We start from the raw sequence: 17,310 nt of genomic DNA, 5'->3' as shown, positions 1-17,310 counted from the left end.
CAGAAGAGGAAGAAGTGGGCTGAGTTGATGGAATACAGCAAAGGAGATCATTACTAGGGCCAGGATTTATATGCACAAAAAACCTGAAAATATGCGTGCAAATATACACTAAAAAGGTTAGAATATATGCACGGAAAATACAGAAATATGCTCTTAAAAACCTGCAATTTTATTCACTTACCTATTTAGGCCTACACGTATCATTTATTGCAAAAAGCAGCATCGCAGTAGATAACTAGTAGTCTTTCAATGTTTTCTGTAGCCAAACTATGTCTATTGTCAGTCAAAATGGGTTTATAGGCTGAGAATGATCGTTCTACATCAACTGATGTGATTGGACAGTACTTATACATGGGCACCAACATTTTGGAGCATACATCTGGCAAAGATACCCTAGTTCCACTCAAGTGTTGACTAATCTTCTTCAGTCCTGGGTTCGAATTCAACACCTTTTCTAACTTGCATTTAATCTTCTCTCCAATTTTGCCTGGAGCGGAATTCAATGATGATGCAGCTTTCTCAACGAGATCAAGTGATTCATGGAGGGGAGTACCAGAAGATTCTAAGCTCTCCATGGCTTTAGGAAGTTTAGAAAAATGTGCATGAATGAAATTCACATCTTGATAAACAGTAGCGGTTTCAAACACAACTTTTGCATCACGGACACATGCAATACGCTCATCTTCAAGTTTTGTAACCACTTCTTTCACTTCATTAAAATTTTCCTGATAAAATGATACTGCAGATAACCATGTCCCCCACCTAGTCAGGAGAGGTTCAGGTGGCAAAAGAACTTCAGGTAGACAATCTTTGTAAAACTGGACACGAGCTGGTGCTTTCAGAAACAGTTTCTTCCCACATCCAATTAAATTGTTAACAGCTGGAAACTGTGCGCATATTTCTTCTGCAATGCGGTGTAATCCGTGCACTAAACAGGTTACGTGTATGAGTTTTGGATAAAATACTTTTGAGGACCTTTGCTGCTTTCAACGTATAAGAAGCTGTACCTGTGAGCAGTACAAGCACTTTACAACAATTATTCTCAATTTCAGATGGTCACAATAGTCGCAGAGAATAATTTACAAATCTTGCTATTGTGCTATGGTTGGTTTTCTCTACTTTACAAGTATGAAGATGTGGCTTACCGGGTTCGTCTGGAGGTAATTTACCAACCACGAAATTTGTTATGCAACGGCCACATGAATCAGTTGTCTCATCCACCGATATCCAGATACAGTTCCTTCCGATATCAGAACGGATCAATTTTAGGGTAGATTCATATAGCGGAGGTAGGTAATATTTCCTAAGAGTATATTCATCTGGTATTTTTTGATTTACACAATATTTCTCGAGAAATGATCGCAGAACTGGATTGTTTAATTTATTTAATGGAATGCTGCTGCATACAAAAGCCCTGCAAAGATAATTTGAAAATGTATTAAGAATACAGGACGTGGGCTTCACCTGCGTAAGAAGTAGTTGCTGTGGTGTGCTGTTCTTCTCCTCCTCTGCTTTAATACGTGCAGTTGTTTTTGAATGCTGTTCAAGATGAAATTTCTTTTTACATTTCACTTCCTTTGAGCAAACTTGACAGTACACTATGACACCATCTGCTGAATAGTTCCTATACCCGACACCCACTGATTTAGTAAATCTCTTCTGCTGCTCTTTTCCTTTGGCATTTTTAGAAACTAACACTTTTAGAAATGAGATGCAGGGCATTGAAATGGAACGTAACTAGTGAACTGAAGATACTTCTGTCCTGACCAAGTGCCCAACCCCCTGAGATTATTACCTGCTGTGGTAGAGAAAGGAATTCAGGGAAGTCCAGCCTGCCTACCCACACCTAAGCCATCTGTTGCCACTGTCAGTTGTGAACGTAAAGTGCCGTTACACAGAGTTGAAAATACCAACTAGTGAGGGATGCACATAAAATAGGCAACTAGCTAGGGATGTATAAAACAGATTTATTTTAGTAGTTCTTGCAATTGTCCTTAAATTAGACATTATATACCGGAATATGCTGTTACGCCTTGAATATGCACTGACCCTCAAAATATGTCAAAATATGCGCTATGCATTTTTTAAAAATCCGGGCCCTAATCATTACATTTCAGGATTCTGGGAAAATGAAAAGACTGAGTTATAATACAGTTCATAAACACTACTATGCAAGACATACAACATGTATGATGTATTTATCACCTGGTAGAGAAAGGAGAACGCTGGTGCTCGAGACTTCACACAATGGATGATTATGAGGCTGAAAAATTCAGAATCACAAGATCCACTTTGAGTACCAATGTTCATGACAACAGTTTTCAAACTTGGGGTCTGGAAAAAGCTCAAGATACTGGACTCACCAGGTTCACTGCATCTATCCATGGAAGGATGGCAAGGTTCAAACAGCGCTACAATCTAGGCTCACAGGCTATAACACCAAATGTGTAACAAATAACACCTGGAAGAAAGGATGCAACATGTCTAAAAAAATAATTAAAAAACAACAACACAACCGGATATATAATAGGATGAAAGTGGTATATGAAAGGAGTTTCACTCGATGCAAACTCTGAATTTCAAGGTAGCAAAATCAGTATAGAAGTTTGACTGAGCACGCAACAACTCATTCCTACAACATACGACCTTTAATCTAGCAAGTGGATACATGTTTCCCAAGATGCTGGTGATTTATCAAGAACCAAAATGTCAGTTTAGTCTTCCCACACGCAACGTTGGAGTCTCTTCTTCTGGTTAACTCGCTCAGCACTTATCAGGACAGTACATCAAATTTAATGACATGGTGTGTATCATCAAGGCCATCCTCCTGGATACACAACACTTGATGTGCTATAGTTTCATCTGTTCAAGGTGGTGCTGAAGAGGATGGAAGATCACATTATCCTGAACAACTTTCAGTTCACAGCACTGATGAGGAATTCAATGTCATTGTTATTGTGCATTATACACAATCAGTTCTGTCCTCCTGCTTTTAGCAGACTTCGTTAGATACTTGTAGACAATATCTGTATATGATCACTTCAGACCTGGGAGGTTTAAAACACTGCTAGAATGGATTTTTGACATTGAATGTCAATGTGTTTCAGAAGACTGCCTGAAGCAGGAGTTCATGAAGTGTTCATACTGTGATTAGCAATTCTGCTTCGGGCATTTTGTATTCTGGACACATTCATCCTCATAACCTTTTACCGAGAATCACCAACAATGTATTTTTTTAAAATCTGGTATGTTGAGATGTACATGTAAATGACGATGATACACATGTTTTGCATATTTTTGTTATTTACACATCATACTCACATAAGCCACAACCCTGCTGCAATAGTGATCGCAACTTGTACGAACTCCCTTTTAAACCGAACCTGAAAGTTAATTATAAAAATATATGTACCTGTTTTGATGCTTCTACTATGGACATTATATAGCTTCTTGTCGGATAATTATTCCACTGTGGACATGTTTTCTACCTGAAAACAAATGTTTCTGTTACTATGAAACGGTTCATCATACTAATACATTCCTCAACATGAGAGGCTGGATTACAAGGAAACACACTGGTGAAATGTGAGAAGAAAAAAAACATATATCCTCTAACTGTCCTCAAAAGATCTTCCAGATATGAACATCACCAAACACTACAGAGCCTACAGTAGAGAAACCCATTAATTTTCTTATACCAACTATGATTGTGGAGAAAGATCAATAAATATATATTTGCACCCGTATCTGCAAGCCTTTTGAACATTGTCACAGATTTGTGCAATGACATTTCACCTCCTTCCAAAATGGTGATAAAATCACCTGATTTGAGATCTGGCCTGAACTCTGTAATCTTATTAGATATGAAATATATATGGAATCCAGAGAATACATGAAGACACTTCAGAATGAACAGAAAATTCCCCTTTTCACCTTTGTTGTTATTCCTGACCTATTAATAAGAATTATTATCTATATCACTGCATTCTATTACAAGGGGTTTACAAGAAAAGATCAATAGTGAAACAAAGGTACAATGATTCTTGGATATACTCCTTGCAGAAGGAAATGTTATGATGATTGATGTTACAATAGGGCTCGGAAGTTGAAGACCTATAAATTGCCTTAAAAAGACCTAAAAATATAAAAAAGTGGACCTATAAACTGTCAGAAAGGACGTAAAAATGCGATCCAAATTCATTCATAATTTTAGTTTTAATTACATATTTAATGAAGGAATATAATATTAAAAAATGCAAAGTTCTGGTGGTATGCAAGATACAGTGCAAAAATAATGAGTGAAATACTACTTCATTTAGACTATATCATTTTAGATTAACATAATTTAATAAAAGGATGTTTGTTAAAAAAGTAGTTGCAGTATTTAGAATGAAATATTTTATTCCACCTCAAAATGAGTTTAGCGAACCCGCAATGGACATCCTGGAGAAAGAAATTAAAATTAGTATAACAGGAATCATATTTGGCTTAACCACTCGAGGGTTACAGAAATTGGAATTTGGAAACCTTAAATCACAATAGTCTCCTCTGGGTTCTTAGGTGTAAAGGGTTGTCTGTTTTCAGCCAGCATGTTGCAAAACATCGAGAAAAATCCTCTTCACATCAACGGATGTTAAGGGTTCGTACTTGAAGCATGCGAGATCTTCCTCTTCAAAAACACTCACATCAAAATGTTCTCCTTTCAACATTTCACCTTGCACATAATTTGATACCCCTGTTTGTTTCAAGCACCGGTTTAGTTTCATTTAATGTTCTCTCTTCTCAGATATGGTTCAAATATATGCATTTATTAAAGAAAGGATGTTTAAGAGGTGATGTATGAACTAATGATGATTCAAATTGAAAATAGGCAGTAAAAATGTAGTCGAAAGAAGGTGAAGTTGCAAAAAAGCCATTAAGACCTTAAAAAAAAGCACAATAAGCTATAAAGACACTGAAAAAGGCAAAAAAAGGACAAATAAAACCCAGCATTTTCCGGCCTACAATTACTCAGATTGAACATACATTATGTTGGGCCTCATACTCAGACACTTAAAAAAAAAAAAAAAAAAAAAAAAGAACATTTCCTCTCCTTCCTAGCCCTAGTTATGATGAATGGCAAATGAAAATTTGCTTATCCAAAAAGTAGAAGAAAAGTCCTGTGTGATGATGATGCTGCTTGTTTAAAGGGGCCTAACATTTAGGTCATTGGCCCCTAATGGTACGAAATGACACAAAATGTAACGACAAATTAAAAGTCCAAAATCCTCCACTGACCAGAATTCAAAACATGAGGACGAAGAATGAATGGATGGACATGAATTTAAAACAATCAGTGGATCCGACCCGCAATGCCCCACATTCACAGAAACTGACGTAGAGCAATAGTATTACTGACCAAGGGACTGCTTCTACAGCATAATACTGAATTGATTATTCTTGTGTAAAGGAGTCCCAAGTCCAAGTCATCGGCCCCTGATAATGGTACTTATCGCTAGGAAAGTAGAACCATGGTATTTGTCATGTTGCGGTACTAATCAAAAGTATTGTAGACTTGCGGTATTCCACACATTATGGTACTAGTCACAGGTAATGAAATTCGCACATGTAATACAGACCTATGATGTTTCGCACATTGCGGCGCATTTACAGGCAACACAAACCTATGGTGTTCATCACATACATATACTAACCACAGAGACTCGGCACTATCCCGTGGTGTTCCTCATACAGTGGGTACTTATCATAGGCAAGCCAGAATCATGATGGCGCTCACCCACGGTGTCGCTCCTAAAGTGGTACTAATCACAGGTACTGTAAGAGCCGCTAACACACACTGTTGCTACTAATCACAAACCTATTTTGTACCTAACATAGTGGTACTACACGCAAGTAAAAGTGACCCATGGTGTTCCCCGCATGGTGGTACTAATCACAAGTAGTTTCATGGTTCTAATACAATCATCGTTTGGTTGCCCCTTTTAGTCACCTCTTACGACAGGCAGGGGATACCGTGGATGTATTCTTCGTTTGCGCCCCTCACCCACAGGGGGTTGTGCGTTTGGTCAGTGAGAGGTATTTTATTTCCCTGAAGTCTGCCGGCAAGCCGGTTAGGACCCCCCTATCTGCCACCTGGGACGCGCCACGTGAGAGTATCACCTCTCCCCCTGCTACGCCAGTGTCGTAGGTTCGTGGAGTCGTGTGTGTGAGAAAGACGGGGGGGGTGTAACTGAAGGTTGAAAATTGAATAAAGCAGTGTCTGCTTGGAAGACTACTAATAAGGGAACTATCGATACGGTCAAATCGAAACAGACAATGAAATTTCGCAGAGAGGATGAAGGAACCATAAGAAAGTAATGTAAAAAAAATGTAGCTGCCCTTTCGAGCTATAAGGTCCTGACACCATCACAAATGTCTAATAAAATTGCACGTGTTTGCATTTGTTAACATATAGCTAGACGTGGCCAGCTCTGGTAACCAACTGAAGCAAGACCGTTACCTTGATCATTATGTGCGAGGCAGTTAACGCATGTTTCTTTGAGAGAGCAGTAATGAAAGTGGCTAATGTTCTAGAGTATTCATTACGTTGTCCGGCACCGTGGTGTAGGGGGGCAACGTGTCCGCCTGCCATCCGGCAGCCCCGGGTTCGATTCCCGGCCGGGTCAGGGAATTTTAATTGTAAATGATTAATATCCCTGGCCTGGGGACTGGGTGTTTGTGTCGTCCTTAACGTTCCTTTCCTCACATTAAACACTCTACACTTCTGCAATTCCAATTACATGCAGGTTCATATCATATGGTGCAAGTAGGGGCAAAACATCTCTGTAGGTGAACGCCCCAAACAAATAGCATTTAAAAAAAGCATTACGTTATTTCCACGAGAAATATTTCTCTTCTTCCTGTGAAATAACTTCAGGAGAAAGGGACACGGGTCAACATGTGGGATTACAAGATATTAGAATCATTCCGTATTGACGGTTTTCACTTTACAATGGCGAAAAATGAGGGTATCCTCCTATTCAATACATCATATATTCCATCATTAGACGGAGCAAAGAGAGAAATAGTGGTACAGTAGCGAAAGTGACAGTGGGAGCAGCAACACCTAATCTGAATTATCTGAAACAGAAGGCAGCACACATGAGATGTTACGGATCAGAGTTTGAGCCCTGAGTCTGATTCCCATAAATCCACTGAAGCGATACTGCAGTCACCTAACAAATCTACCAGTTCATCCTATGCTTCCAGTACACAGAAGTGAAACATGCTGTAGATCTTGCATACAAGGGGAAAGCTGTACATTTATGGTTAAATGGGGGAGTAAGAAGCAGCTTTTGCAAAAATTGTTGTATGGTGACATCATTGCGACAACTGTACATTTGGAACATCCAATTAGAATCTTCATCAGTAGGTCCTGTTGGACAAAGGAAACTGATGTGTAAAAAAAAAAAATCTCGCTTTGCAGAAGCAAGATTATTGAAGTGGAATGTTTGCGTTGAAGACCTGTGACTGTGGGCCTTTTTAATGGGACAAAGTAATTTCAGCGCGTCTACTGGTTGGGTAAGTCGCTTCGAGAAAAAGTACAGAATAAAAAGTAGAAAAATCATGAAATTTGTATCCCGTAAGTATTTGCAAGGAGAGGAAAATTAAAGAAGAAATTTGTGGGAGCAGCTGCAGAGCGATTTTTAGACTACACCCCTTTTTCAATATATATAATGCAGATCAACTTTGTGTACAAAATGAAAGCGGAAAGGACTTTATCATTTGTTGCCAAGAAGCATACAGAAAAAGTTGTTCAATCAGTTAGTGAGCCCACCCATTTTTACACAATTATGCGTACTTTGTTTTCCAAAATTATTCATTGCACTATAGGAGGCAAATGAAACTTTCAGTCCGAGAGTTTCTAAAGAAGTGTTTCGTGCCAAAAATAAAATTGTAACAGCCACAGCAGCATTTCATGAATTTTGGGAGTGAACGTGACCAGTATCTGCTGCCGTGTTCTTTGTAAAGATGGAACTCTCGATGGGGCTAGTACGGAAAGCTTAGGTAGCCAGCCAAACTCCACAATAGTGAATGCTATCTAAAATTTTCAGTGTATATCTTGACCATAATCCGCACTACCGTAGTATCGTGGCCATGTAAAAACGTAACAGCACTGCATGGTCAGCCCCCCAGGAGGTGCTGCTGAGAAACTGAAGCATATTCTCTTCATTCAGGCAACCTTCAACTGACGGATGTCATTAGTAGTTTATCAAAATGGAGACCCAGGAACCTGCAGGTGTCTACCACTGGTAAGACATTGTTTCACAAGTGGGTACTGGGCCAGGATGCACAATCCGACGTTGAAAGAAGTGTACAACTGAGGTTTTTGCTGCTGAAAATTGAAAACCATGTTGCATGGCCATCTGTCAACTCTGTTCATAGCTTACTGTAGCTGTCTCTCAGCAAACGCCATCCTAAATCCTCTACATACAGGGATGGAACGACTGCAGGCCCAGCAGCGACAACTATGGATGGTAGTTGTGAACAGCATGACTCTCAGTACAGTTCCCTGTGGTGCTCCATTTTGATGAACATAATACTGACAAAAAGCATTCCTTACTCAGACTCTAAAGAAATTGAGGGACATGAAGTTCTCAATAAACATATGTAAATTATCCTGAAATCCCCACTGGTGTAGTGTGGAGATTATTCCATACCGCCAGGTAGTGTAGTAAACTTTTTCCAGTTCAAAAAACATGGCAACTATTTTTTCCTTCCAGAGAAAGACATTCTGGATGGTGCTCTCCATTCTTACCAGATGATTGGTGGCCAACTGTTAAGAGCGAAAAACCATACTGGCCCACACAAGTTGCCAGTTCACCATTCCTGAGGCATACTGGCCTGTAACTATCCACAAACTTTGGATCTTTACCTGGCTTGGGAACTGGTATTACAATTCCTTCACGCCTTCGAGACATCGGTCACTCAAATGTTTGAGCATTTGATTGTCGATTTTGTCTGGTCCAGGAGCAGTGTCCCTACATAGCACGAGTGCACTCTGCGATTCCCACTCCATAAAAGGGAGGTGATGAGCCTCCACCTTGCACTTGAGAGGCAGAAATGCACATGCAGAACTGGACATATCTACAATGGCTGCAGTAGTCATAACTATGTCCCCATTACTGGAGATTCTGGGGACAGAGGGAGTGTTCTGGACTCCAACAATACAGTGGAGTTTGGTCCACACTTGTGATGACCGAGTATGTGCCGTCATGGAAGAGACGTACTTTTCCCAAGTAGCTTTCTTACTCTCTCGAATCAAGAAACATGCTTTGGCGCAAAGGTGCTTGAACGCAATAGGGTTCTGACGAGAATGCATAAAAGCTTGTTGGCGATAACGTATGGCTACTGCAATTTTGTCAGTCCACCATGGTACTCGTTTCTGGCAAGGGGTGCCAGATGAAGAAGGTATTGTCTCCTCTGCAGCAGTCAGAATACCAGTTGTAATTTAAGAAATGTGGTTGTCAACAGATCCAGCACTTCTTCGGCCATCACTGCACGTTTTGTGAACTCTGGCCAATTAGCCCTTCGAAGTAACCAGCACTTCAGTGCTATAGACTGTCTGATTCAAGAGCAGGAGAAATATCAGGAAAGGGTCACTATCACAGAGGTCATTATGTGCTTGCCACCATAACAAGGGAACTAGCGCACGCCTGCATAAGGTGACATCCAGGTGGGAGAATGTGCCATGTACACTACTGAAGTGAATAGGTTCCCGTGCTGAGCACACAAAGATCAAACTGGTTGATCAATTGCTCATCAAGCCTCCACCTAGTGCAGGATGACAGAACCCCAGAAGGTGTAACGGGCATTTACGTCTCCAAGCAAGAGCAATCATGTCTTGGAGTTCATGCAAGTTCAGATTGTAGTCCAGTGGAAAGTACACGTTGCACACCGTTTAATTACATCCAATGGAGCATGAATTGCAACTGTGTCCAACTGCATTAGTAGTGGTACATCTTCAATGAAGATGTCTGAATGGACTAGGGTACAGATGGCCCCAGTGCCAAGACATTCACAGCTACTTGGTCCTTGGAACCGAGACAAAATCCTATCATAGTCGTGTTATATCCAGGCCTCAGATTAGATTCCTGTAGGCTGCAATGACGGATATCAAATGATGTAACTCGCTAGGCAACATTTATAACTATTGCAGTTCCATTGCAATAGTGCCATTGTGTAGATGAATAGTGCAATGAAACTAGGACAACTGCTTGTCCTTCTTCCCTCTACTTATCTGCCAGTCTCCGCCATCATCATCACCATCCACGATGAGTGGTTCAGCCTCCATTTTATCTTCAGATGAGAGAGAGACAGTGACTGAACACTCCATGGATGGCGATCTATCTGATCAGGAATGGTGTGCCTTCTTCCTGAGAGAAATTTCCCCAGAATGGGATTGAGTAGGAGGGCATCGAGACCTCTTGCTCACTCTTTCCCTAATATTTGGAGAAGGTCTGGCAGGTGGTTTGTCCGGTTTCTTTGGGGATGCGGTGACCACGCCCGGTTAGCTTGGAGAAAGCTTTTACTCAGACTATTTACTGTGCCTTCCCCTTCTCCTGCTGCTTATTGTTCTGGGCACTGGTAGGGGGGCTGCAAGGTCTTCCAGCCCTGAATGGGAAAGTCTTTATCCCAGCACTCGTAGGGGAAGACTTTGTAGCCAAATATTCTTGAGGAGAGCTCTTCCAAGATGTCGGCATTGATTCACTAAACCCCTCCTTAAGTGGGAAGCTTGGTACACTCCGGCTCACTCCAAGGTGGGGAGCGATTTTCCTGATTGAAGAAAATATTTAATTACTTGCTTAACACGTTGACTGCCAGGACACATAGCAAGAAATGTCCCGGTGGCCAAAGCATTTTTTCTACTATACATGTAGTAGATAAGCAGTAAAGCAAAGTTCGAAGTGATATTTCACTGAAGTGTTCAATGCACGTACGAAATAAAATAAAAATTCTCAGCACCCCGAGGTACCGCCGTGGCCCCACAGAAAAGTTCTCTACATGGTCTTGCCTAGACGGCCAGAGCGGTACAGTCTAGCGGTACCAGAAGCTTGCATCGCTTGATAGTACACATTGTAGATAACAGAGCGTGCCACGATTTGTTTACTAGCGCTTAGGACTACAATCGCAAGGCACTCATTCTTTTACAGTACGGTGTGTGTGAAATACTTGCGAGATATTTCTAAGTTATTTTACCAGTGAACGGAGAGGTTAGTTATAAAAATGAAACCGTTTTCTTCTCGAACTCGGAAGATAATGACGCTAGCCCTTCAGTATGAGATCTTCGGCAGGTAGTGTCCATGTCAAACTGATCTATTGCGTTCTGCAACATAAAAAACTCTTCACCAAATTAAATTTGAAATATATTTATTTCCTGTTTAATCCTCGCCAAATGCTCAACGGTAATGTAAAATTTTGCTATGTTGTCAATTTAGAAAATACAAATACGCTCATTTTTACGCTATATTTATTGCGATAACCGTAGAAATCAGCTCAGGTATGGGTGCAACAATTTGGAAGGCCTATTGATTAGGTAAGCATAAGCTTGGGGTGAAAATGGGAAATCACAGAAATCCATAACCAGGTTTCCCGACAGTAGTATTCACGCCCACGATCTCCTAAATCTTGAGCTTGCGAGTTAGCTAACCCGGCATACCTAAGCGCATTGCTAAACTGATTGGACAAATACTCAAATATTGCCAATAAAAGGAGGTTGGATTAATAAAAAAAATAAAGACTATATTTTGGAAACCAAGCACGCCAGGATTTGCTCCGAGGCCATAGCGGTACGCTAGCATAGCGAATTCAACGGCTCAGCGGTCCGCCGGCCCGGCAGGGAAAGTCAAATAGCAACACCTGTCAGCGGTACTTTGTACCGCCGTGGCCTCGTGAGACACACACTCAGCGGTACAATGTACCGCTCTGGCAGCCAGCGTGTTAAAAACTACCTTGGACTAAAATGAACTATGAACATAGTGCATTTAATTGTTGAAAAATCCTACTATTTTAATTTTTCAATACTTCGTACAAGAATGTGCTAAGTGTTGTCACACTCTGATACAGATCCTGTTTCTTCATAATACCAAAGATCTGGTTTTTATTTAAATACAGTAACTTATACCCAAATATTTTAAGCAATTTACAAGCAATCTCTGCCTGAAAATGTTTTTGTACATGTAAATTGTACATTTACAAAGTTTACATGTAGGCTACTTCAGAGATTTAGAATGGAATAAATTATAATACAAAATTTCCTTTCATGTTGGTTAATGCTTTTGAGGGATCTAGTTTATAAACCTACAATTCATAGGTGACACACATTGACTACCGGTATATCACACTACACTACAGGTAATATTTGCAGTATTTACAGTTTTCACAGTGTTATGTCTTTTACAGCTGTTCATTATGACACACAAAGAAGCAGATCATGTTACATACCCTGTCCTGGCTTTGCATAATTTGTATTATTCCATTCCAAAACGCGATTGTTTTCTTTGTATGTAAACTTTCCACCCTAACCACACTTTTCATAACACGAGGTCCTTGTCAATCGATACTTCTGAAAATTTTGCTACCAGGTGGTCAAATACTGGCTTTATCTTGTATATTTTGGGAGGAATTTGGCCATTATATGCTTCATTGTCAGAGAAACGTAAAAAGGTGTAGAGAAAAAAAATCTCTTTTCTGTCATCAGCTCATAGAAAATAGGTGTGGTCAACAAGCAATTGCGAGAAATATGTCCTAATTTTGGTTTCTGCACAATCCCCTGTGGCAGGAGTATGCCCATAAGAAGCTTTATTTCGTCCTTATTTGTCGAGACCCAGTCTTGATTTACAACTAACTATTCTCATTTTGGTTCCGTATTGAAGATGACGTATATAAAAAATATTATAATAATATTTATGGATCCACCTGTTCAATACAATACAATACAATCCACTATTTCATATGGTTAAAATTTATACATAATACTTAAGTCATAAGTACATGTTTCACCCTTTTTACGGGCATCATCAGCCTAGCTCAATGTTAAAATTATTGGATATGGGATCTTTCTAATCTTAAAAACTACAGAGTAAAATGTTGAACAATGTCATAAAATGTTATAGTATAACATCCTTTTCTTATGCACCATTAGGACTATGACGGCCTTGAGTGCAAAAGCACAATCATCCAAGGGGGAATATTTGTTCCACTCCCATAACTTGAGTTCAAGATAAGAAGACAGCAAAATCAACGCCAGCGTTGCTGGAACAGTCCGACGTACTTAACATGCACCGTACGAGTAAAACTCTATAATTTCTTCAAACAAATATTTCAACAGGGATAATAATTCCCACTTGACCGTCTTTTGGAGCCAATTGATTACGTACCAATATAGCTAAAAATCGACATCAGCTAGTTTTGACACCTCAACATTTTATCAGTAGCAACGTCTCCTACAAGAAGTCCCATCTTCTTTTCTACGACTTTCTGATAAATCAACCATATATATTTTAACACAATTGATACGTTCACATTTCTGTTTTAAATAACTGACATTGTTATTTCATCTAAGCTATTTAAAGACAGCTGAAGATGAGCACTAAGTGGTCGAAACATGTCCTGTAGATAATGTTTTTATAATTCAGCCAAAAGGCAAGAAATAAAGTATCGATTAGGTAGTGTTTTAAATTAATTTGTTTAATAATTTGTTGATTGAATTCATCGATACGGTCATGAAGTGGGCAGCAACCTGTACATTCGAGCCTGCAGTAAATGTTGATGATGATGCTTGTTGTTTAAAGGTGCCTAACATCTAAGGTCATCAACCCCTAATGGTACGAGATGGACGATATATATGATAATTAAAGTTTTAAAATATATTATCTGACTAGAATTTAAAACAGATGATGATGATGAACCATGATTGTGAGTTTAAAATAATCAGTGGATCTAATTCGCAATGCCTTATTTTCGGCAAAATGATAGATGATAGATTATGGTAGAATATGACATTGCCTTAAAATGCAATAATATATCATGCAAATTAATATTTTAAAAAACACATTAAAATATACAAACACAAACAAACTAAAACAGAGTCAATTTCATAAAATGTAGTAAACAATAATATAAAGACTAATACATAAAACTATGTTTATGTACAATAAAAAAACCACTAGCCCTCATAAAACTGATGACGAGGTCTGCCGACTGCTCGTCATCTCGTAGGATGAGGGAGACGGTACTCGGGAGTTTTAGACTACCGCGCAGTTTGGCTAGGTCAACGCACTCCGTAAGGATGTGTACCACGGTAAGATGATCGCCGCATGTACATACCAGCGGAGGTTCTCTTTTCGGTTAACAGAAGTGTGTTACTATACTGTGGCTGATCCAAAGATGACATAATACCAGTGCTTCCCTGAGAGAAGCCCGAAAGGAAGTCCTTCATACCTTCGTTGTTCCCTTTATCGCTCTCAGCTTATTTACAAGTGGAGTGGCCAGCCATTCCATCTCCCAATGGGACATAACCAAATGTCTCAGCTGACAGCGAATATCACTTGCTGGAACATTGTAAAGCAATGGGGGCAATGTAACAGCCCCCTTGGCAGCCTTATCAGCCAACTCGTTTCCCTCCACACCCATAAGGCTTGGGAGCCACATAAACGTGATTCTGGTGCCGGCATCCAAACACCCAGCCAGCAGGTCCTGAATCCGCTTCACAAGAGGGTGCTGAGGGAAACATGCATCAATAGATTGTAGCGAGCTCAAGGAGTTAGTACACAGCAGAAAGTGCCGGCGTTCATCGGACACTGTGTACCGCAGAGCTTCACAGATAGCATAGAGGTGTGCTGTGTACACCCTACAGATTTCTGGCAAAGGAAAAAGAAACCTGTTATTGTCGACAACTAATGCATAGCCCACTTCCATTTCTGCCCTTGAGCCATGCGTGTAAATGATGACTGAATCTGGACACCGGCCAACAACAGACAGGAAGAGCTTCCGATAAATCGAGGGGTCCGTGTTTTCCTTTGGGCCAGTGTGCAGACCCAGGATTATTTCAGATCGTCGAATCATCCACGGAGGTACCCCACTTGGTTGTCTGACAAGACAGGGAACCGAAGGTACATCAAACAATCTGCGACTACTATCCAAGCGTATTCCAACCGGCTGCACTGCTCGAGGATAAGCAGCGCACAGCCGACGGTTTCCATTGCGGAATACGCAAGGGTAGCTTGTGTGAAGTGGCATCTGTCACAAATTTGCAGCATAGAACAAAAGTATTTGCTGGCGCATCTGGTGTAAAGGTGGCACATCAGGTTCTGCGAGCAGGCTAGCAATGGGGCTTGTACGAAGAGCTCCTGTTGCCAACCTAACCCCACTGTGGTGGATGCTATTCAGTTCCGCAAGGACGTTTTGCCTTGCTGATCCATATGTTGCACTGCCATAGTCTAACCAGGATAAAATACGTACCCTATAGAATCGTAGGAGCACCGTGTGGTCTGCCCCCAAGTAGTACCGCTAGGAAACTTCAAAATATTCAACTTCTTAGTGCATTTCACTTTTAACTGCTGCACGTGTGGCTCCCACGAAAATTTGCTATCGAAAAGGAGCCCAAGAAACCGATAAGTGACAACTACAGGAAGAGCAACAATCCCTAAGAAAAGCTCATTTTTTTTTGCTAGGGGCTTTACGTCGCACCGACACAGATAGGTCTTATGGCGACGATGGGATAGGAAAGGCCTAGGCGTTGGAAGGAAGCGGCCGTGGCCTTAATTAAGGTACAGCCCCAGCATTTGCCTGGTGTGAAAATGGGAAACCACGGAAAACCATCTTCAGGGCTGCCGATAGTGGGACTTGAACCTACTATCTCCCGGATGCAAGCTCACAGCCGCGCGCCTCTACGCGCACGGCCAACTCGCCCGGTAAGAAAAGCTCAGGATGGGAGTGAAGAGTGCGCTTCCGGCAAAAGTGTACAACAGAGGTCTTTGCGGTTAAAAACCGAAAGCCATGTTCTAAAGTCCACTGTTCCACTCTCCTAATAGCCTGCTGTGACTGTCGCTCTGCGACTGCCACATTGTGCGAGCTATAATACAGAGCAAAATCGTCCACATATAGCGACCGGGTTATTGCTGAACCAGCAGCAGCGACAATACCGTTTATGAGTATGTTACAGCCACCTTCTCGAGCCAATCACTTTATTATTTTTCTTTTACTACACATCAGTGAATACAATGCGTGTACCTTTACCAGTAAGTCTATGTTGTTCAGAGATGTACAGCAGTGATATCACACCAGACCGTCTGGCTGGGAAGCAGTTATACCGGCAGACAAAGGCTCTGAATAGGCTGCTGTGCCATGGGTTAAAATAGAAAAGAAAAAAAGAGGCATTGTATATTATAGAAGGGATAAGCACTGCTTGTACAAAACTCTTCAGTAATTATAGACATGACATGGGCAAATTGTTACAAATAATCATGAGTAGTAATCATATGACAGAGAGCAGAGTTATACGAAAAATATCTTCGACCCCAAGTTCCGAATGTCTACAGTAAATTCATGTCCAAATCAGGTAAAATAGTTATATGGAACAAGTTTTGGACAGGTATATTCAATCAAAATTATTCTCTTTAACTTTGCTATTTTAAAAAAAAGTCTCTGATGCATCAAAAATAAAGCCGGATATGAAAGCATACCAACTGATATCAACTCTGCAACTATGACTGCATACCCAATTAACCCCATAATATTTATATATAGTAATGACTCACCCAACCGTAAGAAATATTATTACTCCTAAAAGGAAGTAATTTGTCTGATAATATAAAAGATTATGGATCACTCGGTTGGCCCACTTGTCAGGGTCTTTCACGTTTGGTATTTGGAACCGTGCAGATTCCAAAAGAAAATCATCCAAGCTTCTCAACGGGCAAATTTCAAAGCCAGCTTTCTTCCTATCCATTTTCCAGAACAGCAATTGCTACTTCTCTTGACAGAATGTATAGGAGGTTAGGCAGGAGAATGACAGATAGCGCTCGACAACCGAGAGTTTAAGAAATTCTATTATATGAGAAATCCCGTGTATTCTTCATGTAAAACGTTCTCCTAGTGGTAAGGACGAATAGACATGATTATTATAGAGTGACTGTAAAAGTATATGTATGAAACAAGACAAAACAAAAGAGAAAGGTTCAGGAATTCATAAACGTTATGAACTTAGAAGAAAAAGTAGAAAATGTACTGGATTTTTGGAAATAGATTAGGAGCAATAATCGAAGAAAA

At 40.4% G+C, this 17,310-nt stretch overlaps 1 protein-coding gene across 1 annotated transcript in view; it reads right to left on the bottom strand.

Moving 5' to 3' along the window:
- Jwa (PRA1 family protein Jwa) overlaps positions 1-17,051 on the bottom strand; it is an 84,850-nt gene extending 67,799 nt beyond the window's left edge. The window contains exon 1 of the mRNA XM_067139063.2: positions 16,800-17,051. Within this exon, the coding sequence (XP_066995164.1) occupies positions 16,800-16,990 (191 nt within the window). The 5' untranslated portion in view covers positions 16,991-17,051. The remainder of the gene's footprint in view (positions 1-16,799) is intronic.
- Between the last annotated feature and the right edge of the window lie 259 nt (positions 17,052-17,310).

The sequence above is a fragment of the Anabrus simplex genome, chromosome 2 (genome assembly GCF_040414725.1).
Source record: "Anabrus simplex isolate iqAnaSimp1 chromosome 2, ASM4041472v1, whole genome shotgun sequence".
Lineage (NCBI taxonomy): Eukaryota > Metazoa > Arthropoda > Insecta > Orthoptera > Tettigoniidae > Anabrus > Anabrus simplex.
Note: the sequence above shows the minus strand (reverse complement) of the source record. Positions and strands in the feature narration are given on the sequence as shown.